General features: G+C 49.5%; 6 protein-coding genes across 6 annotated transcripts; 2 read left to right on the forward strand and 4 right to left on the reverse strand.

The window, feature by feature from the left end:
• Positions 1-1,599: 1,599 nt before the first annotated feature.
• On the forward strand, positions 1,600-4,639 carry BKA67DRAFT_509326 (fungal-specific transcription factor domain-containing protein; the record flags this gene model as incomplete). The annotated part of the gene is made up of 4 exons (XM_046097232.1): positions 1,600-1,785; positions 1,889-2,429; positions 2,483-3,221; positions 3,280-4,639. The coding sequence occupies 4 exons, from the start codon at positions 1,600-1,602 to the stop codon at positions 4,637-4,639; spliced, it is 2,826 nt and encodes a 941-aa protein (XP_045964660.1).
• Positions 4,640-7,897: 3,258 nt separating this feature from the next.
• Positions 7,898-9,754, reverse strand: BKA67DRAFT_548325 (uncharacterized protein). Its single transcript, XM_046101508.1, has 2 exons — positions 8,991-9,754; positions 7,898-8,928 (listed from the first exon to the last, which is right to left on the reverse strand). The coding sequence occupies exons 1-2, from the start codon at positions 9,447-9,449 to the stop codon at positions 8,275-8,277; spliced, it is 1,113 nt and encodes a 370-aa protein (XP_045964661.1). The 5' UTR covers positions 9,450-9,754; the 3' UTR covers positions 7,898-8,274.
• Positions 9,755-14,410: 4,656 nt separating this feature from the next.
• BKA67DRAFT_653705 (uncharacterized protein) lies at positions 14,411-16,284 on the forward strand (the record flags this gene model as incomplete). Its single annotated transcript, XM_046106419.1, has 2 exons — positions 14,411-16,087; positions 16,189-16,284. 2 exons carry the CDS (start codon positions 14,411-14,413, stop codon positions 16,282-16,284), a joined length of 1,773 nt encoding a protein of 590 aa, XP_045964662.1.
• A 414-nt stretch (positions 16,285-16,698) lies between these two features.
• Positions 16,699-18,436, reverse strand: BKA67DRAFT_510060 (sulfite oxidase; the record flags this gene model as incomplete). Its single annotated transcript, XM_046097296.1, has 4 exons — positions 16,699-16,912; positions 16,973-17,964; positions 18,018-18,212; positions 18,275-18,436. 4 exons carry the CDS (start codon positions 18,434-18,436, stop codon positions 16,699-16,701), a joined length of 1,563 nt encoding a protein of 520 aa, XP_045964663.1.
• A 1,530-nt stretch (positions 18,437-19,966) lies between these two features.
• Positions 19,967-20,392, reverse strand: BKA67DRAFT_653707 (uncharacterized protein; the record flags this gene model as incomplete). The annotated part of the gene is made up of 1 exon (XM_046106420.1): positions 19,967-20,392. The coding sequence occupies one exon, from the start codon at positions 20,390-20,392 to the stop codon at positions 19,967-19,969; it is 426 nt and encodes a 141-aa protein (XP_045964664.1).
• A 1,417-nt stretch (positions 20,393-21,809) lies between these two features.
• BKA67DRAFT_508767 (mitochondrial carrier domain-containing protein) lies at positions 21,810-23,017 on the reverse strand (the record flags this gene model as incomplete). Its single annotated transcript, XM_046097181.1, has 2 exons — positions 21,810-22,667; positions 22,742-23,017. 2 exons carry the CDS (start codon positions 23,015-23,017, stop codon positions 21,810-21,812), a joined length of 1,134 nt encoding a protein of 377 aa, XP_045964665.1.
• Positions 23,018-23,614: the final 597 nt, after the last annotated feature.

Here is a 23,614-nt window from a genome sequence, read left to right on the forward strand (position 1 = left end):
CATCTTCCATGAATAAACAGCTCACCAAGGTTGTCGATCTGCACGGTCGAGTTTTTGGTTTCAACTGCTCAAGTATACAAGCAAGCAGGGGTCGACTATTGAGTTGAAGCCCCTGCATTCATCTGGTTCTAGATCCTCGGAACCAGGATCGCTTTCTAAACATAGCGCAAGCAGTGTTCCTGGATACATAAAACTCAAAGTAGCACAAGAACATTAGAGGAGGAGCAAGTGTGATCAGTTTTCGGTGCGACAATTTCGATACCGAACAAGCAACTTCCAGCTCGGAGTGGGTGTCAGGTACCTTTTATGGCAGCAACTGTATACATATAAGCGCCGTCCCCACCACGGGCGACCAGGACCCCAGGGGCTGCGATGTACCTTTTGCCCTTGTTCTGGCCTGGGCTATTAGTAAATCTACAAGCGAGGCACCTCCACACGCAAGAGGATGATAATGCATGTCCAACGTACATGAATTCGGCGACGATAGAGCTGAAGGGAGTGACGCTAAGTGAAGCAAACATCACAGCTGGCATGGGGGGCATGGTGCCGATATTCCAGTTTGACCCGTTGAACAGCGAGACCAAGATATTCATGTTCAGACGCCTGCCCTGGGCTGCTTCAGGATTCAAATTTAAAAGTCTCGAGAAAGTGCGAGCAACCGAATGAGGCAACGTGTGTAGAAAGTAGACATCCAACATTCATCATGACGAGGCTCTTCAGGGCACATGTCAAAACGCCCGGTGGGTCGACTCTGCTTTAGACTAGCTTCGTGCGCAATCTGTGCTGGCCCGCTGAGTGCCAAAGCTAAGTAGCGCTTCAATGGAGACGGCGTCATACCCGATAGTTGACCAAATGAGAAACAATGCGGCGTGGATGGAGCGAAGCCCTGACTCAAAACGAGTCAACACGGCGAAAGAATGCTTGCCATCATGACACCCCAGCCCGCTATGCAATAGTCAGAACAGTGGTTGATTACGCCATCGAGCGTAGGACAGGGTGTGGGACCTGAAACGAAACGCCCAAGCGAAAAGGAACAAATCTAGAAGGCAATATGGAAGGAGAAAATAGTGCCGCGTGAAACTTCGGGCGAGCAGAGGTAGGTTTTCGTCGGGCAATGATCCAGAATAACCAATCAGTTCTCCGCACGGAATGCCGTTCGCTCCCCCTGCAAATGCTCCGTTGGTGCCAGTAGAGTGAGTGAGTACTCAGGTTAGGTTAGTGAGTGATCTGCAAGGCTTCGGTAGCAGGGACATGCAGCACTGTATCACCCATCGCCAAACGAAGCAGTCGTTCCGTCTCCAACCATAGAGGATTATGAGCTCTGCGACAGCAAGAGCCTCAGCCTCAGCCTCAGCTCAGGACCTATCCTATAGCACAGTACACACAGCTGACACTACTATCTACATACGTGTACTTGTGGAGCACGGTCGACATTAACTTAGTAGTCTGTCTTCTGCCGTCGGGAATCGTGCAGGAAAGCCGTAGCTCCCCGCGTTATCGAAGACACCCTGTAGTTCCAAAGCCCAGAGCCGCATTAGAAAAGACAACTCCAGAAGACAGAGCCACCAACACAACACCCTTGCCTCTGCTGTTGCGCCCATGGACGCCTCAGACGTCTTCCGACACGCCGAGGGCTTCGGGCCATATCAACACCCGAGACCGCCTCAGCGGTATAATCAAAACAGGCCCGCCCAACTTCCTCGAGAGCCATCAAATGGCGATGGTGAAGGCGAGGCCTCGCATCGCATTGCGCACACACTAACGGCATGTTGCCGTTGTCGCCAGGTAAGCAAACCGCATCTACAGACTCCACTCCGGGGATGCCTGCATCAAGGCTCTATCGGTTTTGTGGGTGCCGTGAACTGTGACTGAGACCCGTCGTGCAAAGAGGAAAACGCGATGCGATCCAACGCTACCCCGCTGTCTACCATGTGAACGATCGGGTTCAACATGCGAGTACTTCGACACCACCAAGGGAAAGAAGATAAGCCGATACTATGTCGTCAAGCTCCAGGAGAAAGTGCGGGCCCTCGAAGCTGAACTCGGTCACTACACAGATGACGAGGCGTTCCCCAAAGACAATGAGGAACTCCTACGTCCCGGCGGCCTCGTGCGACTCAACGAGTCGGATGAGACACCACGCTACCTGGGCCCATCGAGTGGTATTGCCATGACCCGCATGGTAATGGAGGAAGCAAAACGGTATACAGACTCCAACCGCATATCCGAGATCGTGCCGTCGGTTCGTGATAGGCGACATGCAGCACAGGACGGGCTAGGCTCCGTTGCTATGAGGTCTATGTCTTTCAGCATACCACCTCCCATGTCGGCAAGAAAGAAAAGTTACCCCATGCTGAGCGGCGTTCCTGCTGCCAATCTGCCAAGTAGAGCCATTGTTGACCGGCTGCTAGAGGTCTATCAACAACGAGGTGAGTGTTGACAACAAGAACTCTTGACATGTGGCGTCCCTAACACATCGTAGCCCAGGTGTTCACGCCTGTGCTCCATGAAAGGAAGCTCGAGGAAGCCATACGAGATGTATATAGCGGAAGCCGGGATGCATACCAGCAATTCGTTGTGCGATTGGTCATGGCCATTAGTATGCAGAAGCTCGACACTACATATGCTGGACTGGCGGATAGCTACTATCTGTCCGCTATGCAGTATTTCGAGGATGTGGTTCGGCCAAAGGATCTGAAGACGCTCCAATGTCTCATTCTGCTGGCTCAGTATTCGCTCTTAACACCTACGCGAACCGCTGTCTACTATATTGTTGGGCTCGCGACCAGGATATGTCAGCAGATGGGCCTCGCTGACGAAAAGACCATTGGCCTTGGTATCGATGACACCTTAACTCTAGACCTACGACGACGGCTCAGTTGGATCGTGATGACAAACGAATTTGGTCTCGCGTATAGCATGGGACGACCTAACGGGTTCGCGAAAAGCAACGACTTTGTGGATGTTACATTTTTCTCCACCATTGAAGATAGAAGCATAACCGCAAACGGCATATTACCTGGTGCGGTAGATCCCCGCAAGTTAGTGGCAATCCATTTCTGTAAGATGAGGTTGCTCCAAAATGAGGTCCGGGGAGTACTGTACGAAAAGAAGCAATCAACACCACGAAATGATCGTGACCCGTGGTTTGTCTCGATTGAGTCCAGAATGGACCAGTGGATTAACTCAACGCCGGAAAATCCCCCTTGGTGTAAACCGTGGTAAGTCAAGCCTCGTATCTATCTCGCTCTCTCGACAACACTGATAGCCATGTAATAGGTTCACTGGCCGTTACCACACCATGGTGGTAGCACTTCACAGGCCATCACCGCAGGTGCCGAAGCCATCTCCAAATTCCGCCACCAAGTGCTTCGAATCTGCTGCGTTTGTGATTAACATCTCAAGCAAGCAGGTCATGGCGTCAGCGATTGACATCACATGGGTATTCTTGCTCACTCTCTACATGTCTGTTAATACCATATTGTGGACGGTTGCCAGCTATCCAGAAGTGCGATCAGCACATTCGCGCGAAGAGGTACAGGAGCTCATCAATGTTTGCCTTGATATCATCGACTCTTGTGCAGAACGGTGGCCGGGTACCTCAGCGGCTTCCAAGTTGTATGCCAAATTTTCAGAAGCATGCCTCAGAAGTTATGAAGCGAGGGGCACGCCTATGCACTCAAATTCGAGTATGTTTGGTACGCCATCTTCACAAGCTGACACGAACTCGCCGTCGTCTGAGATCATGAACGCCACCACGATGTCGCAAAATGGGGCAGCTGCCACTGCATTCAACCCTCCACAGTTTGGCTATGTTTTTGATACGCAGCCTGAACAAGTAACGTTTGATAGTTCGTTCCCTAGTCAGCCCGCGTTCCGCTCAAACTCCATTTTCCTCAACCCTGCTTCAAATGAACCAACTACTGGACGGCGGTTCAGCTATTTCCCACCCGATTTCACACAGTCAACGGAAAATTTGCTCTTGGAAGAGTCAACTCCTCCAGGAACAGAGGCGACAGTTTCCCCGCCTCCGCCGGTGCTCTCTCCTCCAGATCACTTGCCAACGCCACCAGACTCGGTCGGAAATGGCTCTGCTGCCACGCCTTTGCTAAGCACTCCACTCATGTCGACAACAGCCACGTCTACGCCGATCATGAAACAAGGACATCCTATAAGCATGCCCAATATGATGCCCCAACAAATGCCTCCACAGCAGATACATCAGCAACAGCGGACACCGCAACCCGCCTTCACAATTCCACAATTACCGCAACAACAGCAACAGCAGCAACACCATTTTATGGGACAGCGGCCGTTACCGCCAGCAACGACTGTCACAGATTGGTTTAGTCCACCACCGCCATTCATCTCTCCCTATGCGTTCGGCAATGCAAATGGAAACATATGGAACGATGCCGGGAATAGCGGTTTCAATATGATGGGAATGAACGGCAATACCTTTCCTGGATTACCTCCGGAGCGACAAGGAAGTTTGAGCCAATCTCAACAAATTGAGTTGATGGGTGTTTTGGAGAATGAGGGCATGACTGACATCGACACGTATCTGAATGGCTTTAACTATGGGGGTCACGACATTATGGGAGGACTTGGGAACGTTAATTGGAATGGTACTTCCTAACCTAGCCTAACCTAGCATTGCTTGGCGAATATGGAAATGGCGTCGCGGGATTTTGGACGAGGCTGGAATATTGGCCTCGCCATGATATTTGATTTATTTCTGTTTGAGATGTGTTTAGGATCGGGTAGATACCACTTCCAGGTTTAGCCAGCTCACTGCTGATCTCGGTTCCATCGCTTAAATTAAAGTTGTATCAATAGCAACTTCCGTTAACAAAATCGTTGTGACTAGACATGTACTAATGGGAAGTGCGTATTTCCTGTTATCAAGGGCACCCTATGGAGCGTAGCCCCAGTATGTCGTCTTGACAAGTCACCAAACCATCCTCCACATACCGGATCAAAACATGTAAGACAAATCTCTTGACGACAACAAGATCTTATTTCTGGAGTATCTGGCAAAGTGATTTGCAACCGAGGATGAACGAGATAGTAATACTCAATCACTGTCTGTTTGTAGTCCTCGTCGTTTGATGATATGTAGACGTCGATGAGACTATGATCACACTTAGAAGCTTAGATCTAAGTGGCTAATAAAAGGGAACCGGAGTGCCTTAAAATCTTGTCCTTTAGCGACAACAACTTTGCCCATCTAGACACAAGTGTTATTGAGATAAGATATCATACAACAATACACGGCGAAATTCTCACACAAACTAACATCCCGATTTGCCTATAATATCCTCGACCACGTCGGAGTACTATGGTGCACCTCCTCCACCCCCAGATGCTAAAACTCCAGGCCGCTATAGTGCCTCGCCGCAACCGAATGCTTTAGCTTGGAACGAGGAGAGATTGCACATAGGTTAATACCAAAGTCTAGGACATTTAAACGGTCTTAATCCAGCCTGGCTATAACTTACACAACATGCTTTTGCCACTAGTTATGTTGGAAGGTCTCATACTCATATACCAACCACACCAGTCCTATCCACTGGAGCTTCCACAACGGTACACAACACTGAAGTTCCACAACCGGTAACTCCAGGTTGAACCAGCCCAATTAAGGCGTACGCACCTACATCATGTGCCCCATCTGAGACTCCACCAAAATATAACATGACTGAACGATATCATTCTTATAATTCCACAACACTGTGAGCGCAAGCAGCTATGATTCTAGCCGACATAATAAGTCCATCGTCACATTCCGCTAACAGAACACCAGTAGCAATAACTACAGGTTACACGCCCATCTCAAGACTAGTATCATCATCACGAAGCATCTTGCGCCCCAGTCCGCAAGCAAGAGAAAGTCTCGATATATCCGAAAACAATCAGCACACAGACGTACCACGGTTCCGATAACCTCTCCTAAGGCTTCACGTCTGGGCCCAGATACTGAAGTTGAAGGTGTTATTGGTGTTCGTGAAAAGTCGCGTCACCCATACTGAAGACTAGCTGGGTCGCGATGTATTTAAGATGAAGGAGATACAGGTGGCTCAATTCTTAACGCCTCAGACTTTACAAACTGTATTTTCAGCTTACTTAGTATCTTATTCCATGGTTTTCTTTTCGAAATTCTCATATATTTCAAGTATCCAGTTCGAACCTTGGCTGTGCCAGGAGTTGAATCACCGGATTACCTGTTTCACTGGCTCAGAAAACGCCTTTTCCTTTTCTTTTTAGATTTACTATGTTCCAAAGACGTCGTCCAAAGAACGAAGTTGGCGATCGATCCAGACTTTGTGATGTAGAATTTCAAGTGGCATTACCACGACGTCTTTGGATCTGTTCCAACAATATCCATCGTTATCGGTACCAGAATGATTTAGGGGTCTTGGATCCCGTGCAAGGGTAAAGTTTTTTTTTTGTTTTTTTTTTTTTGTTTTTCTTTTGTAATTTGGTGCTCACACAAATGGTACATGGTCAAAAGAATATCAGTCAGACGGGCAGGAGAACTAAAATATTTGGTAACTTATGCAGGTCCTGCGATGCATGACAGCTTTCGTCAACCACTGCAGCCGCTTATTATTCGTATGTTGATTGAGCCGGAACCCGAAATCTACTAGATATATAGCCTCAAACCTTTGCAAAGGCCAAGAGTTCTGGTGTTATCTATATAGAATCATGAACTTTTATCTGAAACGATAATTGCAATATTTATACCTAATCTTTTTCTTTGTCGTGTTTCGTATTTGGTCTTATATCAATCTCCAGCAACAACCCCCTTCTCCCAAATCAAATCAGACTGCCAATGTGTCAAGATGACAGAGGTACCCGTGATCAAAATTCCTGAGAAAGAGAGATACGCCAATCAGCGTCTTGTTTATCTACCAGATTATGTCCCTTACCAACCTTCAACAGAAGCCTCGTCACTTCCTGTTCATACGAGAGTTACGAACCTTACCGCAAACAATCTGGCATACGCAAAACTTGATTTCATGCTCAAATGATGGGACGTGCACCTCCTCCCTGCTAGTACACCAGCTCCGTACGACGACCCCGAGGAGTTCGGGCGTACGAATGATTACAGACAATAGGGAATATTGCCGTTCTACAACCGCTACGACGCTTAACCGCCGAGCTTAAAAAGTGAGATCGAGGGTAGAAATGATGAAGTAGCTCGTGATGCGAATTTTCAAGGTCATGTCCGAGACCTCTCACCTGATAAATAGGCTCACCTTCGCGGAGTCACTCAGCAGAGCGTACATCCTGGTTCGAGATCTGAAGGCGGCTGGAGCACGGAGCAGGCAGATCTGAAGGATACGACGGTTGAAGTTCTAGCGCCTGGCTCGACAGCTGGGCTGACATTTGTACATGAGGTCCAGAACCGACAGGGGGCATTCAAGGTCAAAGGAATCACCGAGGCAGCTAGCAACAAGTCGAAAGATCTTTTTAGAGGGTAAATGATCATACATGAAGCTGTCAGCACTAGCCGATCCCTACTCGAGATATTGTAAGCATCGCCTCGACAAAGACGAAAAGGTCCTTCTCATCGACGTTGGTGGATATGCAGTTTTGGGCATTGAGAGGGCATCTGTGATCGGGCAGTCATCCATCAGCTTCATCAACGTATCTTTTGCACCTGATATCTTGGGAGAGTCGAGGGAGGAGGTTCTGAAGTCTTTGCAGAGAATTTCAGCTTCGAGGGCCATACTTCCCAGCGTCAGTAATAGTAAGTAGTTCTCGAGATCGCTTTTCACCTTTTTTTCTTTCTTTTTTTTTAGCAAGTCTATCGATCGTGTGTCGACATTTAAGACAATCGAGATCTTACTGATTATTTCGCAATAATTAACCCCCCCCCCCCCCCCCCAAAACCCCGATAACAGGTGAGATTTTTATGTTATAGGAACTGCGCCGTGTTATAAAGTCCCCGGCAGCCTTTTTTGTCGATGGAGAGGAATGTTCCAGTTGTCAATGTCGAGGATGCGGTTTCCCTCATCGGTGAGAATCAATCAACTGTCGAATACACCTCACCTTCATGGCTTTTTTTCTTTGGTTACTTGCCATGAAGGAGTCATAACGGAATGTATTCAACCGATGGATAAATAGAACAGAGCTTTGAAACGAGATAGAAATTGCAAAGACGTTCGTCAAGTTGAGATTGACTTGGACTTGATAGGTGTATAGTATTGGTATTTTGTTCAAGTGTTACTGCCCCCCTCAGAGAGCCCTACCGTCAGCCACGGTTTGTCAAATGCCCTGCTTGATCAAATTCTGAACTTCAGTCAAAACAAACTTGTGGATTTCAGGGCTTCTGGCCACCACAAAACCCCAATTGCCGCCTGCGAAAGTTCGCCGTCCCTTGGAGAAAACAAATCGGTTTCCAGCGCTATCGGTGACCACTCCACCGGCCTCCTCGAGGATGAGCTGACCTCCGGCATGATCCCATACAGAGCCATAGAATTCCTTGTCAGCAGGAATCCAAAATGTGGCATCGGCGGCATTTAACGCGATGGCAATGTATTTCATCTGCATTGCCGAGATATCCTCGGGCCACAAGATATCGTTGATTGCACCCATGCGATGAGGAGCGTCGGGGAATCCACGTTGGTAGAGACGTTCATGGTGCAGCTTCGAAATGTGTTCTGACGCCATCGAGTCGATGAACCGCATGGTTCCAGGATAAGGCGGCACTGTGTTTAGCTTGAGTGCAGTGCGAGCGTTCTCATCTGCGAAACTATCGAGTGGCGCACAAAAGGTACCTTGGCCGGCAACAGCAGCTACGATGAGTCCATTGCCGTCGACATCGACGATATCTTCAGCCACGATTGGCGTTGCTGTGTCGTAGAGAAGATTCGGACATCCTAACACACCTACTTTCTGTTTGCCGTCTTCCATCAAGCACTAAAGCAAATTAATGTTCTGCTGCAACGGCTCAAGTTACATGATCCTGGTTTTTGACTCACAAGACAGACAGCATATTGATTACCGGTCATAAAGGTCTTGGTGCCGTCGACAGGATCTAAAATCCATATTCGCTCACTCCCGCTCTCTGCTGCTTTGCTGCCACTACTGCCCAAGTCGATTAATTCGACCATGTCCTGCTTACTGCTAGGGAGTGGTAGGCCATCTAGATCGTTAACAGATGTGACAAGCTCCCAGACGCGGTCTAGCAATTCGCTGTTTGCTCGCAGGATGTCCGAGGATTCTTCAGCGACAAACACATCATCAGGGAATGCGTCGTGCAAGGCTCCAATGAGTAGTGCTTGCGCTCCAAAGTCGGCCATGGTGACGGGGGAGGCATCACTTTTATCGGACACGCCTTTATCCTTCCCCTGCCGTTGGACCTTTTTCGTTAAAATGCTAGCTCGATGCACAGCTTTGAGAGCAAGGTCCAGCTCTTTCTGATATGGCTTAGATGTCATCTTGGACGTCCTGTTGTACCTCCGATGTGGTGCCAGATTCGATTACGTTGCTGATTTAGGATTGCTGAGATATTGGGGTACAAAAGGCAGTGAGTGAGGTAGCTTATGACGTTGGTAGCCATTATACCTATGTTGGAATGCACACGAGATTTCGTGTATCTGCACAAACTTTAGCAACATAAGTAACGTAATTCAAGAAATTAACGTCAGTGCGTCAGGCCTTCTCTTCTCTGTTCTTCCAAAGCCATTTTAGGAGAAGATACCTCCGATTTTTCTTTTCAACAAATTATGGGACAAGTGACGTCTGAAAGTAAAGCATACTCACTCGCTCGTGTGGCTTCAGTTGCGTCTAACCTTAGTACTAGACTAGGTTACATAAGTTAGTGCTTTGCATAGCGGGGCTAGTAACAGTTCGTGTTAAACAGCTGCGATTCATAATCTGCAAAGGTAATCTATTCTGTTTAAAACACTAGACATGATTTATAAACTTTCGATGGCGAACTGAATATTACAACTCTCGTAAGTCAAGCTCTTGCCAGCTTCAACAGTCTGGTAATTGCCAAGTCGATAAACTTGTCGTCCACACCGGCCACTCTTGAACCTGGCTGCCGCCATGATCTGCGGTTGCTGCGGGACGTCGCGTCTCTTGGTAAATTTTGTGCTGCCATCATCTTTTGGGCAATCTGGTCAGCTACAATATAGGGGCCACAAAACTACATCTTGTCGTGCGGTAGCTATCGGCTGTCGAGGAATGCAACGCGTCTCCAAGCAACATAAATGCCACGTTGCGATCAAGACTCTTTAACAAGATACGGTAAATTTCTTTGACCAGCCGCATGTCAGAGGTCATTTACCTCCAAGCATCTAGTGTTGTACTCAAACATCCTTCGCACTCCCAGTGGCATTTGTGATACAACTTGGACGAGGCGTTCTTCTAGGTCGCCAACTTGTCTGAGTTGTGCGCCGCATTTAGTTCCTCCCTGCGGCGGTAAGTTGAGAGCTGAAAGTAGAGTCCACATCTGAGTACGAGATCATGCGAGCCTTCCTCGCCAATATCTACATGTACTTACTGAGAAAGGCCCAAAAGTTTCTCTGTTCGACACCAGTATGCTTCTATGTATAACCAGAGTGCACTTTTAGGCGCCACGTAGATGGTCTCAGATATTTGTTATACTGTATTCGTTTGGTGGTGCGGAAGGAGCTACGCACTGCGAATTTTCCCGATGCGCGGCACACCAGTATCTTGGAGAGCGTATGATAGGGCGTTCACTGCTAATACCAGTCATGTCATCAACGTCAAGATCATAGGCTTAACTTGCAAACCCTTGCCGGGATCCACAGTAGTGTAGGGAAAGTCGCCAAGTCCGGATCGTCTGGGCTGAAGCGTATAATCAATCGCTCATGGCCATAAGTGCTGTATGCCGTCGAAAAACACCAAGCTGGTAAGTATCTTTCGCATCGTAACATGCACCATTTGAATAACTGACCGATGCAAGTTGATAACCAAGCATGTTCTGGTTGTAACGATTAAGTATTATTTAGAGACACATGGCAGAAATATCCTAGTAATCGCGGTCCATCAATATAGGAAACAGTCTACACAGTCATGTAAAAAAGCAATGCAAGACATCGCCCCCCCAATTGACGATCTAATCATACTTGACGAGGGTCAGTTATCACAATGAAGAGCCCTATGGGCTCCTTTGGGTTTTCCACGATCGCCAGGTTAAAGAGGTTGTTACGAAAACTGCTACTCTTGCACGGCCATACACTGCTTTAACAAGAGTCGGCTGTTGAGCGGTTATATGGATATACTAATGAATAGGATGGCTTTTTAGAACTTAGCGTTACTGAGTACGACCACAATTTTGGTTGAGTGGTGGGTATGTAATTGGCTATCTAGTCTACTGCTTTCAATTTGTTGTATCACCCTCAACAATCAATCGAGCCAGCTCTCCTCATCCGAGCTGGTCAATCGATACAAGTACCACAGTAGAAATTGAAATAGTCATGTTTTCCAGTGGGAATTCCGTGCCTGGCTTCCAGGCTCTGTCAAAGTCTGGCACAAGACAAACAAGAGGGCAACACCGTCTTGGAGAAAAGGAACCGGCGCCGGCAGCAGTGCAACAAGCTGAGAAGCAAGGAAACTGCATCGGTGGTGTGAATAGAGAACAGTGCAGAACCCAGCACGAACTACGTCACCGTTGAATCCGAACGCTGCTGGTTACCTAGATGCGAGCACTCATGGACGAGGCTGATATGGCCTTTCAACATTGACGACAGGACTATGAAATATTCACCGAGGCACGGTTACTCATTCTGATATAGCAGTGCGTCCATTAGGGCGTCAATGCCATGCGCAGCGACAGAGGTCGCCACATAGACAAAAAAAAACAAAAAAAAAAAAAACCTACCTTGGCCACTTCCTAAGATGTGCATCGCCAGAGTTGCCTACGCAAACAAGGTCTCGGCAGATGCTTTGAATAACAATGTTCGCCATTATCGCAAGGAGTGCACGAGACGCGCGTGACCGCACACTTAGGTATAAGCAAAGTGAGGGCAACAAAAACCCTTTGGGTATAGGCGCTTTCGCAGGTCTCGGCGGTCTCACGAAATCAGGTACGGCCCGAAGTCCCCAGAATGAAAATGACGAACCAGAATATTGAACGCATGTGAAAAGGAACATCCTTCGATGGAGAGCCAAACTCCCGCAAGTCTTGGTTTTGACCTTCTCGGCAATCGTGAATCAATGCCATGTTCCCCGCATCGGTCCTACAATGTATCAGGTTAGACGCGGAGAAGACCCATTGCTATAACAGCGGTCATAACTCGTCTACTAGCTTGAACCTGGCGAGAGATGCAGCTAGTACAACGTTGGACGGACTGCCGATCTTCGCTTCAAGGAGTGTAATATAACAAGGCCGAGCAAGCCAATAAGGCAAGGTTGAATGCTGTAGAAACACTGGACTGCTGAATGCGGCAACCCTAATGGAGGAGAATTGTAAAGCACTTACATAACTAATACTACCGGTAGGATTCTCCATGATCTGACCAGGAATGTAAAACAACCCAAAAGTCTTAGCCTCTATAGCAGGTCTGAAGATACGGCTGAGAAGACAAGTAGAGTATGGTCATTTGTGCTTCTCTTGCATGCTTGGGGATGCGTTCCTGGCATCTCGCTTACGTAGACGCGTACCACCAAGCTTGAAGAAAGTACGATATGCCGTGATTACTGACGAGCATTGTGCCTCGCCAGCATGTGACTGTCGGTCAGATGAAGTCCATTGAGAATTGGTGAGAACATCACAAGCCAGCGGGCAAATCTACCGAGGATGGAAGAGGCAGGTAGGCTTTGAGTATCGCTAGAATGCGAAGGCCCCTGGGTTATATAGAGGCGGAGCATCCCACAAAGTCGAGGCTGGGGTTTACTTCAGTTCATCAACATAGCTTATCAGATTCAACTCAATACAGATCATATCGCCATCTCTCAAATCTCGAGTGGAACATCGCCGCTAAAATGGTCAAATTCGCAACACTTGCCCTTTACGCTACCGCCGTTTTCGGCGCCGTCATTCGTCGTGACACGGCGGAGATTTTGGCCGACCTTCAAGCCATCGACGACTCCACGAAGTCATTGACCTCGACCATCACCGCCTGGGATGGTTCGACGGTCGGTGCCATCGGCATCGCGACTGCTGCCAACAATGTCGGGTCTCAGATCGATGCTGCCAATGACAACGCCTCAGATGAGGCTGTAACCTCGAGCGCAGACTCTGCCACTATCATCGCCTACATCGTCAACACTGGCGAGCCGGATATCGCAGCCTCTCTAAACGCGCTTGTCGCACGCGAGGCTGATTTTGAGACGGCTGGCGTGGCTTCAGTTGTGCTCAGCACCCTCAACTCACTCAAGAGCAAGACCGATGCCTACGGCACTACCCTCTACGGCATCACGGCGGCGGACCAGCAGGCAGCTGCCAAGGCTGTGCTGGACAAGCTTGACGCCGACTTCGCTGCGGCCATTACTGCATTCTCTTGAATCAGTCGCATAGAAGAGCCACGGCATATTTGGATGGGGAAGACTGTTTGATGCAAGAGATTGGATATTTCTACCTCGGGGGAACCCCAAATCCGTACATACATACTGCCTTGGCTAAAGCACGACGGCTGGTTTTATCAGAGCAATATCAATTCTCAAGAGACTCAGTTGCATGTATAATGTGTGTACCAGTGATGATTTGCAGATGATCTTTTGCGTGCGGACGAATGCCCGTTTGTGTGGGTAGAGCCAGGCGAGAGTGACTGTATGTAGGCAGGTTCTTGAGGTGGCCTTGCTAAAGTACGAAGGGGATCAGCACCATGGAAATGAAAGGGATAGACAGTCTAGTCTGGCCGTTTAGTCTGAATGGAGATCCTGTCCAAATCATGTCCACTAGGTTGCCGAGTTAAGTTAGTGGACTCAGTGAACGTTTAACGGGGCGCCACAGAAACCGCACAGCCACAATTTTCCGTTTCCAAAGCTGTTGCTTGGCTCTCTCTCGCTCTCCCCCCTCTCTGCTGCAATGTTGTTTGCTCGCTCTTGTTGGTCGTAAGTTAGTCGTCCCTGTCAGCTGGGAGGAATTATTGGCAGCCGCGCTTTGAATTCATCTCGAGGCTGATCGCAACGAGTTCGTTCCACGCCCTGCATGACGCGACACGACGTTGACGTGTGATAACAACCAAACAAAGCATACAATACAGTAACCTAAGCTTGGTCACATTTCCGACTTCGAAGCGCATCCATCGTGCCGAACCGACGCAGATCTCCCATCAATCAATTGATATCACTGTACTTGCCGCGCTCTGTTTGGCAGATTTTCCCCCGGGCATTCATTCCCCATCCACGCTGCATATAATCGCATTCCTCTCCCTGAGATCGCGACAACAGCATGTGTGCAGCTTGCAGCACACATTGATTCAAAATGGACAGCCAAACTTCTCCTCAGGCCTTTCTGTCCAGCTATGCGCCGCGACTGCGCGCCTACAACAACTCGGTCCTTACACCCGTCACCTCCACCGTGGCCGGCCCTCAGTCGCGGACGACAAAACGTGGCACAATACTCATCAACTACGCTGAAGATGGTTACAACGATTACGACGATGACGATGACGATGACAGGAGGCGTCCGACTGGTTTGCGAAGCTTGCGGCGCGAGGACAGCAGTACAAATGCCACCGCAGCCGGTAAAGTTGGCAAGGAGGCCAGGGCGCCAGTGAACGTCCAGGGCATCTGGAGGGAATGGATGCTCAAGGCCAAACAGCGTTCTGATCTCAATAACCAATCCCAGGCCCAGATGCCCCTTACCCTCATCCCCATTCGCATCGATGTCGACATTCCCGCCTTCATGCCCGCCGCTCCATTCCCTCTGCCCAGGGGAATCACCCAGGTCACGCCTCAGATGGATGCATCACTATACAGGTCAGGCGAGATGGTAATCCCGTACAAGTTGAGGGACATATTCTTGTGGAATCTGCATGAGACTGTCATCACTACCGATCAGTTTGCGACAACCTTGGTTCAGGACCTCGATCTCCCCAACCAGGTCGCTATTGCCAACGAGATCAGCAAACAAATACGTACCCAGCTCGAGGAGTATGCAGGTGTGGCTTTGCATCCTCTATTCCACTCAGAAGCGGCGTCTACTGCTCCTACGGGCAATCCCACGGCCGTATCCGCCGCCCTCCAAGCAGTTGCCCGCGACAGTCCTGCTATTCCTGCAACGCCACTTCAGATTCCCGGTGGTAATATCGGCGGATCCGACACACCGATTACGAATGGAGCTGAAACGCCAGCCAAGGCACCGACGTCTCATGCGCCGCAGGTGAAGGCCGTAGCCACCCCTATAACGGCCGACGACACCGACGACTTCAGTCCAGACGATACGTATCGGTGTCTCGTTACCCTGAACCTCAACCTCGGCTCAAACTTGTATACTGACAAGTTCGAGTGGTCTCTGCTGCACCCGCCTGGAACCGCCGAAGCCTTTGCCAAGGTTACATGCATGGATCTTGGCCTTGCTGGAGAGTGGGTGCCCGCCTTGACGCACGCCATCTACGAAGCGGTTCTGCGATTAAAGAAAGAGGCTTGTGAGGCAGGTGGGCTCGTTACAGGTTGGGGTGCCACAGGGTCCGAGTTTCCCAACGACGCAGCCCATGGTCAGGAGGCCGGGTGGCGGTATGACCCTGAGCATCTTGCAGATGAGTGGGAGCCCAAGATTGAGATTCTCTCCAAAGATGAAATCGAAAAGCGTGAGGGTGATCGTGAACGGCAGATACGCCGCCTTCGTCGTGAGACTGCCCGTTTCAGTAGCGTTGCTGGTATGATTGGTGGTACACCGATGGGTGCCATCTTTGGTGCGCAAGAGGAGGAGGAGCGCATGGGACGAGGTGAAAGATCAAAGAAGAAGCGGAGGTTCAGGAGTCTGAGCCCGCTTGCCAGAGGCGGAACCCCAGGCGGATGGGGAACGCCTGATGTCGGCTATGGTGGTGGAGGCGCTGGCTCGCTAGCAGATCAAGAGAGGTTGCACTGGCGTTGCACACATTGCTGCATCTGGGGCACAAGCGTATGGGCAGTTCGTGATGGCCCGAGCGGACCTAGAGTAAGTCACTATGCGCAATGCCATCTAATTTTTATTTTATTTTTCCCTCCTCCCTTCCTCTGTTTTAACCCCTGCGAACTTTGAGGCTAATTACAGGACAGTCACTCTGTGCCAACTGTGGTCTTCTTTACGAAAAGAACAAGAAGCTGCCACGGTGGACTCATAAGTTGCACTTTATGGATCATCGACCGTTGTAAAAGAAGCAGCTGAGTACTTCGGGAACGAAGAAGACATCGATCTAGCGGGATGTATGAATACGGCGTTTAGGGCAAGAGGGGTGCTATACCAAGTTTTTCTGCAGTATTTATTCGAGTCCAATTTTGCCTGTAGCTTGGCGCAATTCTAGGAGCAGAGCTTAGTCGGCAGTTTCACGTTACTATCCACTACGGTGGGCTCGCCTTGTATACTAGGTGTGAACTGGAACCGGGACGTTGGTACTACACTGGTTACAGACATGACAGCACCAGGTGCAACGTTAATAAGGAAATCTTTCCGAGGTAAACCGCTTTCGCCGACGGTTTTATCGCAGGCGACGCCTTGTCTCGGTCAAGTTAGAATTGTTTCGCAGGCCAACCATCTCCATAGCACTTTGCAGGACGAACCCCTTAAAGCTATTCCTTGGGGTCTCTGCCGCCTCTAGCTTCCATGCCTTTCGCATAGTCCTCGTCCGACTCCAAGTCGATCTCAAGTGGGTGCGTGATCGGCACGATCGGCAGGCCTTTTTGCTCAAGCATATCCAAGCGTTTCCTGGTCAACTTCCGCGAGCGGTTCATACTGTAAATGTTGATACGATGGCATGACGAGGTAACATGAAGATCCCAGTTCCTGTAGTTAGCAACGATTAGTGAAAGTGTTTGGCTTCGTTTTCTTATCATAATAACTCACCAAGCAGATCTTACGAATGTTGGCTGGGTGTTTAGGGCGTTGTCCCATGTCCTGACACAAAATTCAAGCCAACCTTCGGCATCGACGGGCATGTCTATCTCCCAAAGCCTCCAAGCATGGAAATACTTCGTGCTCATCTTCTCGTATGGTACCTCGTACCAAATCGAACCACCATCTCCAGACACTTCAACTCTGATGGGCCAGTGACCACCACCGCTGTAGGCCCATCCGCGAAGCTTAATCACACCGTCATGGATGATCTGATCCATATCCTTTGGCTCCATAATGGCCGACGAAACTGGCATGTCCTGTATGCTGAAGCCGTTGCTGTACTGAGCGTTTTGCTTGCCGATCTGGGGAGTGTAGTACAGGTACTCCTTCTTCTGTACGGGCGCCTCACTCGGCCCCTTGATGGCGCGGATTTCGTAGAGCCATTTGCAGCTTCTGGCACCGATATAGCCGAAAACCACGGTACGAAGCGGGAAGCCATGGATCTTTGGAAGAGGCTCCCCGTTCATCTCCCAAGCAAGCAACACCTCGTTCAGCTTGACCTTCCTCCACGGTACACTGACGGCATAGTTGTACACTTGGCCCTTCTTCACGTAGGTGTCTGCACCAAAGAACTCGATGTTGTCGGCATCATCCTTCAGCCCACCGCAGTACTTGATGACCTTCTTGAGGCTGACACCAGTCCAACGGGCCGTGCCGATTGCACCCTCGCCCCAGGGTGCGTTGATCAGCTCATCACCGTCACCCGGGTACTGGTGAATCTGCTCGATACGACGGGTTCCCGAGCACTGAAGCGAAACGACATTCGACTGCCGAGGGAAGAGCTCTTCGTTTTGTAGGTCCGCCAGAGTCAGCCGCTTAGGGTCGTTGACCAGGCCGCCAATGTCAAGGAAGTACTCTGCCGGGTCTATCTCTGGAATTCCACCATGGTTTCGCACAAAATGGTCCTTGTTCGAGGTGATCTCGGTTTCCACCAATCGTTTCTGCGATGGAATTAGTTTGGTTTGCTCTTCTTGCAAATTTCACACAGACTCACCCTTGGGGGTTCGCCGTTGTACGGGAACTGGAGCACGTGGATCATGTCCTCGGATTTCTCTTCCAGCACATACTTCCAACTAATATCCGGAAGGTCCTTTATAGTTGATCCTAATGCATAGTGATACTGCTTGAAGCGCTCTCCGGTGAGAACTGGATTTGTGTCTGGCAGCGGTTTCAGCTGGAACTCGGGGGCCTGGGGGGAGTCAGCCAATCTAGATACGGCACAGGAGTGTGATATGTTCATATTGCGCTTACCGCAGGGAAGTCATAGCTGCTCAGAATCTGAGCAGCCTTCTTTTTTCTCTCGGGGTATTTCTCCCATTCGACATAACCCTTCCAGCCTTTGCGCTCCTCCTCAAAGTACGGCTCCTCGCCCTTCTGCCTGAAGGGAATCGCGAAAGGCTCTGCCGGTGCCATTCTGTTTTTGTTTTAAGGACCTCAGTTGCTCAGTATACAACGTACATGGCAGATATTTTAGCTTGTAATCCAGACTGCGGATTTGTTATAAATGGACCACAGACCCCTGTCTACATGGTCGTCACCGTGTTCGTATACCCACTCAAGAGGAGTCATGACGTACATATGTATGCGTCGCGACAACAATATTGCAACTTTGCGCCCCCATGCATGCGAGTTGCTTGTAAGCGACCTGCTTGAGGCCTCGTCTCGCTTGCACTATCTGTGTTGCTGCCCGGAGCAAAAGCGGACCCGCTGGTATCGTGAAGCTTTGTGCCAAGCTTTCAGGATAGCCTATCTGTACTACAGCTCTCGAAAGCAACCAATCACGCATGATGCATTTGTGTTTTGTGCCCACCAATGTTCGTGATCCAGCTTTCTCTAGGAAGCCAACTGCCGAAAGGGTCCATTTAATTGGCCGATTCAGAGCGATTGACTTCTACCATGCAGCTGTCACTATCAGATGTACGTTCGTGGAACCCCCCTCCCCAATTTACGAAGAACCGACAAGACTTGAGAACGACACACCGTAGATGGCATCTCGGGTGTGTCACACCGCTGATGAGCTACCTCAGGTTAGTCAGTTCTACAGCTCACATAGTCTATCACAAGAACAACATGTTAGTGTCTTGAAACCCATTGAATTTTCGCGTTACTTCGATACCGAATGCCGAACATCAGTATTGTTCGGTGATCTCGGGAGACAGTGGAGCACAGATTTCGGAGAAATCTTGGCATCCCCAACTCCATGTTCACTGATGGTTTCTGAGGACAACATGGCTCAGACTTACGTGTGCAGTTCCTATAATAGAAAATCAAATATGCTATATAGTATCTATCCATTAAAGCATTTTCCACTGGTCCCCATGTCCCGGTAAGTTCGACGAGGTGGCATAAACCCAATGTTGACTTGCCTAGACTATATTCCCTTCAATACAAGCCAGAGAAATGCTTGCAGTGCCTTTTATTCTTCCAGACGTTCTTCATCTGAATTGCTATCCGATGCCTCGTGGCCCTAACTATTTAGGAGAGTCACGAACAAGAAAATGTCATTCTGGCCCCTTTCGGTGGCGTCGTTGTCCAAGTTCTTTTAGTGAGTCGGTAGTAGTCTAGAATGATTGCTTATTCAAACTGAGTATCGAAAAGAAGAGCATGATACCCTGAGAACAATAAGTTAGAGTTTCTCTAGACTTTGCCCTGACAGTACTGTGTAGTCCAAGCAGGGTGCCTTGGAGGAGAAGTATACGGTCGAAACTCTCGCCACTACGACCATATAAATCCAGCCAATGAAACTAGAGTCAAAACAATTACTGATAAACAGGAGACAGAGTCTGTCTAGCAGATCAATATCCTGATGTATCCGATCGAACCAGATTAAAGTGCCAACTTGATCAGACGGCCCTCCGGACAAGCACTTTGACCCCATCCGATGTCAGCTCGGGGGTAGCAATATGATATTCGCGAAGAAACTCCACGTCTATACCACTCGTCTCAAAAAGCTCCATGTCCCACAGGGCCATGGCTGCGATAGAGGCCACCAACTCCGCATTGGCGAGATACATGCCAACGCACATGCGCGGGCCTCTCGAGAAGGCCATCTGGTGCCTCCTGGTAATGGCCCGAGGTCAGTGCAAGTTGTGTCGACTGTGTTCTCGCTATTATCAGCAAGACGGCTTCGTCCTCAGGTCTCTGGGCTGATTTCTCGGGTTCGGGGAGATTAGGCTTATTCCGCAACTCGTGGAAATTAGACTCCGAGGTCGATTTGCCGTCTTTTGCCGTGCCGAGCTCTGCTTTGGGTCTAGGAATGACACTAATCTTCTGTCGAACATGGATGCGAGCCTCAATCATATCACGGATGCCAGGCGGCGTCATGAACTTTGCAATTGCCAACGGAAGGCGGTGCATCAAGTGGCGCATCACGTCCCTGATCCAGGAAAAGTAGAGATTGAATTTCACGGCTCTAAGGACGCTGTCGAAATTCTGACGTCTATAATGAGCCAGCCTTGATTCGCTCATGAGATCTTGCCTTTGTCCAAAACGATACTCATTAACGGTGCTAGCGGAAAATAAGCATGCGGGACTCATTATAGGGATACAGAGGGAGGCTCACTCGTTTGCAAAGCCAAAGCAGAGATCAGACAAATTCAAGGCCTTGCCACTTTATTTCGCTCGGTGGAAGTGAGACTCGAGTTCAACAACTTTACGTTCCAGTTCAGAAGCGAACCCCATGGCCTTTCAATGAGAAAAGAAGGGGTTGAGTGCTTCACGTCGCCTTCGGTGAAGATCATGGCTTATAGCACCGCCGACGGATGTACTGACCCCTAGGGCCGTGACCTTTTCATGGTCCTTATCACGCTTACGGGCCGGACCAGGGGCGTATATAGTGTCTTCGAATTCTGGGTCCGAGATCGATACGTCTGCCGGTGTAATGCGCACAACAGGCCCTGAGATCAAGGTCAGCCACATCTATGCTCTTTTAGCGACCTTGCCAGAGACAACACACCCTACTCATTATGTAGATCCTGGATCTTGAAAAAATATTGGACCGGCTGGAATATGTCGAAGTAGAACTCATACCAATAACTACAGGCTGCTAGTCTGGGACCGGGCAACCCCGATAGGGGATGAAACCAGAGACGATGTATAGTTAAACCAAAGAAAAAAAGTGCCAAGAGAACAGCTGCAGCTGGCACAAAATGGCCTAAACTTAGCAGTATAATTCCCATAGTAATGCTGTTGCACGAAATGCTGAATTGGCTGGTTGTTACGAAACTTGGTAATTATTTATGACGTTGCACAAGAAGGCGTGTTGATCATGAGAACTCGGAGGTTTCTTGGGACGGATACTTCTTATTCCATACATGGATCCCGCCCTTGGCGACTCTTTGTGTATCATATGACACGACCGATATGCTGTCACCTCATAGGGGGCTAAAACACGACGAGTTCCATGGTACTGGACCCCCACTTGCACTCTCCGGTCTCTGCCAGTCAACTGTGTGGCTTAAGAGACATATTTGACCGGCCTGTCAGCTGACAGAAATGCCGATGTGATATAAGTTACCTGCCTAGACTGAACAGGGTACGAAATCGGAGAGATGGATTCTAGGTCATGCACCTAATCATTTTGCAATAGATTCTCCTTGGACCACATTACGATCGCCGAGAAATTGAACAGTGTCCAGGATATAGAAATTGCAGTCATGCTGTGTTGTTATCAGAGGACAACTATGAGAAACTGAAAGAACTCCAATAGTATAGACACACCGATTCTCATACACGCCATATATTCTCTTGTCTTGTCCTAGCACTCCTTTTTGTCTGGTCACGCTGTCTATTTTAAGTTGTCTGGGGGCGGAGCTCCACCAGTGGTAGGAAGGCCAATGGAGATCTTGAAGGAGTCATATATCATCCACTGCAGGCCGGTAAGAGTTCCAATCATGACAATTCGGACCGGGAGACCATTCCAAAGGCCACCAAAGCCGATCTCGCGATAGTTACGGGCGACGGCTGCACCAAAGCCCTCACCCTTCCCACGGTTTGCGTTGAGCTTGGATACCAGGACATCAGCGGGGTGTGAAACAATGGCGCAGAGGATACCGGCAGCATAACCACCAGCAAAAGAAACACCAGTCTGAGTAGCCTTGCCGTAGTCGCTCTTCTTTCCGGGCATGCGGGCGTAGATGTTTTCAACGATGGTTTCAAAGGAAGCAAACTTCATCATGGTGTAAGGAATCTGACGGCCCCAGAGAGGATATAGGCCCTTGTATAGACCGCCGTAGCCCTCAGCTGCCGTGATTTTGCGGATACCGTCGAGAGTGCCAGTGTAAGCCGCGGGAATGGTCGTCTGCATGCGGACCTTGACAGCTTCAAAGGGACAAAGCGCGATATCGGCGAGGAACTCGGCAGAGGCAGATGCGGCAAGGTAGAGACCGGTCTTGTACTTGTAGGCAGCCTCTGGACCAGCCAGATCGGCGTAGGTCTTCTTGAAGTACTCGTACCACCCGTACTTGAAGGCACCCTGAGCTGAGTAGCCGAAGAAAGTTGGACTCCAACCGGTGAAGATGCCTCGAAGACCCTCGGCACGCGAAATCAATCCCCATGCCTGGAAGTTGCTCTTGTACAACTTGGAGTCAACTTGACGACGACACTTGACCAAATCCAGGGGAGTGACGGCTGTGTGGGTAAGGCCCTGTGTCTGCGGTTAGAAATCGGAACGGCCAAAAGAATGTGTCATTAGTTTGAGAAGTGAGGACAGTGACATACACACGCCATGAGACCACCAATGGTGCACGCAGCATAATATCTCCCAGAGTATAGCTCAATGTTTCCAGCCTTGGCCTTGACCTTTGAGCTCGCCTTGTCGAGCTCAGCTTGAGCTTCTTTGCTCAACTGCTGAGCTTTGCTCTTTGCATCGTCGACAACCGACCAAGCTCCATAGAGCTCTGGGCGTGCCTGGTATGGGGAGGGTTTAGATTGTGGGGTGTAGGGAGAGCCGAAGCTCTTTTGGATGGTGTCCCGGGCAGGAAACAGCGAAGACATCTCGAGGAATTGAGCCTGCAGCGAGAAGGGAGATGTCAACAACAAGTTGAAGATGAAGAAGAGTTGAGAGATTAGAACTCAGGTGGGTGTGACGAGACCGGCAAGATGAGACTCCAACACCAAGCAGGGCCGGAGATAAACGTGGGTGTTCAGTTGATTGGAATACGGCCTCACCTGTGACGTCGGCGGGGTCGACATCGGGCTTAGTCGCGCAAAGCTTCCCCTACACCCTTGTTTTGTTTACTCCGCACAGCACATGCAATTGGATGCAAGAATGCCAAATCTCCCATTTTCTGACTGCTAAGTGTACCTTGATTTGTTTTCGACAGGAATAGCTGAAGCGACACTGGTAAATAGCCCCGTAGCTAACATCCGGGTCCACTGTTCCCGCCTTACAGCTCCAGACTGCGTTGCAGCAGCGTCGATTCGCAGTTTAGTGCGCTGTGTTAAGCCAATCACAGCACATACTTTCCGAGCTGAATCCACTCTGCCGCTGCTGCCGGTCAACGGTCCTTCGGGGGATCATACAAAGTACAGTTCTGTATGGAGTTAATCATAAATAAGGCGATGGATTGCCAAGCTGCGATAAGGATAAAC

This window comes from Truncatella angustata, assembly GCF_020726525.1.
Source record: "Truncatella angustata strain MPI-SDFR-AT-0073 chromosome Unknown BKA67scaffold_1, whole genome shotgun sequence".
NCBI classification, from domain to species: domain Eukaryota; kingdom Fungi; phylum Ascomycota; class Sordariomycetes; order Amphisphaeriales; family Sporocadaceae; genus Truncatella; species Truncatella angustata.

What these genes read in the sequence shown, in the direction of transcription:
- BKA67DRAFT_548325 (XM_046101508.1), bottom strand. Translation starts at nt 9,449, where the DNA reads ATGACATCTAAGCCATATCAGAAAGAGCTGGACCTTGCTCTCAAAGCT. An exon ending in ATCAATATGCTGTCTGTCTT is followed by an intron (nt 8,929 to 8,990) that starts GTGAGTCAAAAA and finishes AATTTGCTTTAG; the next exon opens with TGCTTGATGGAAGACGGCAA.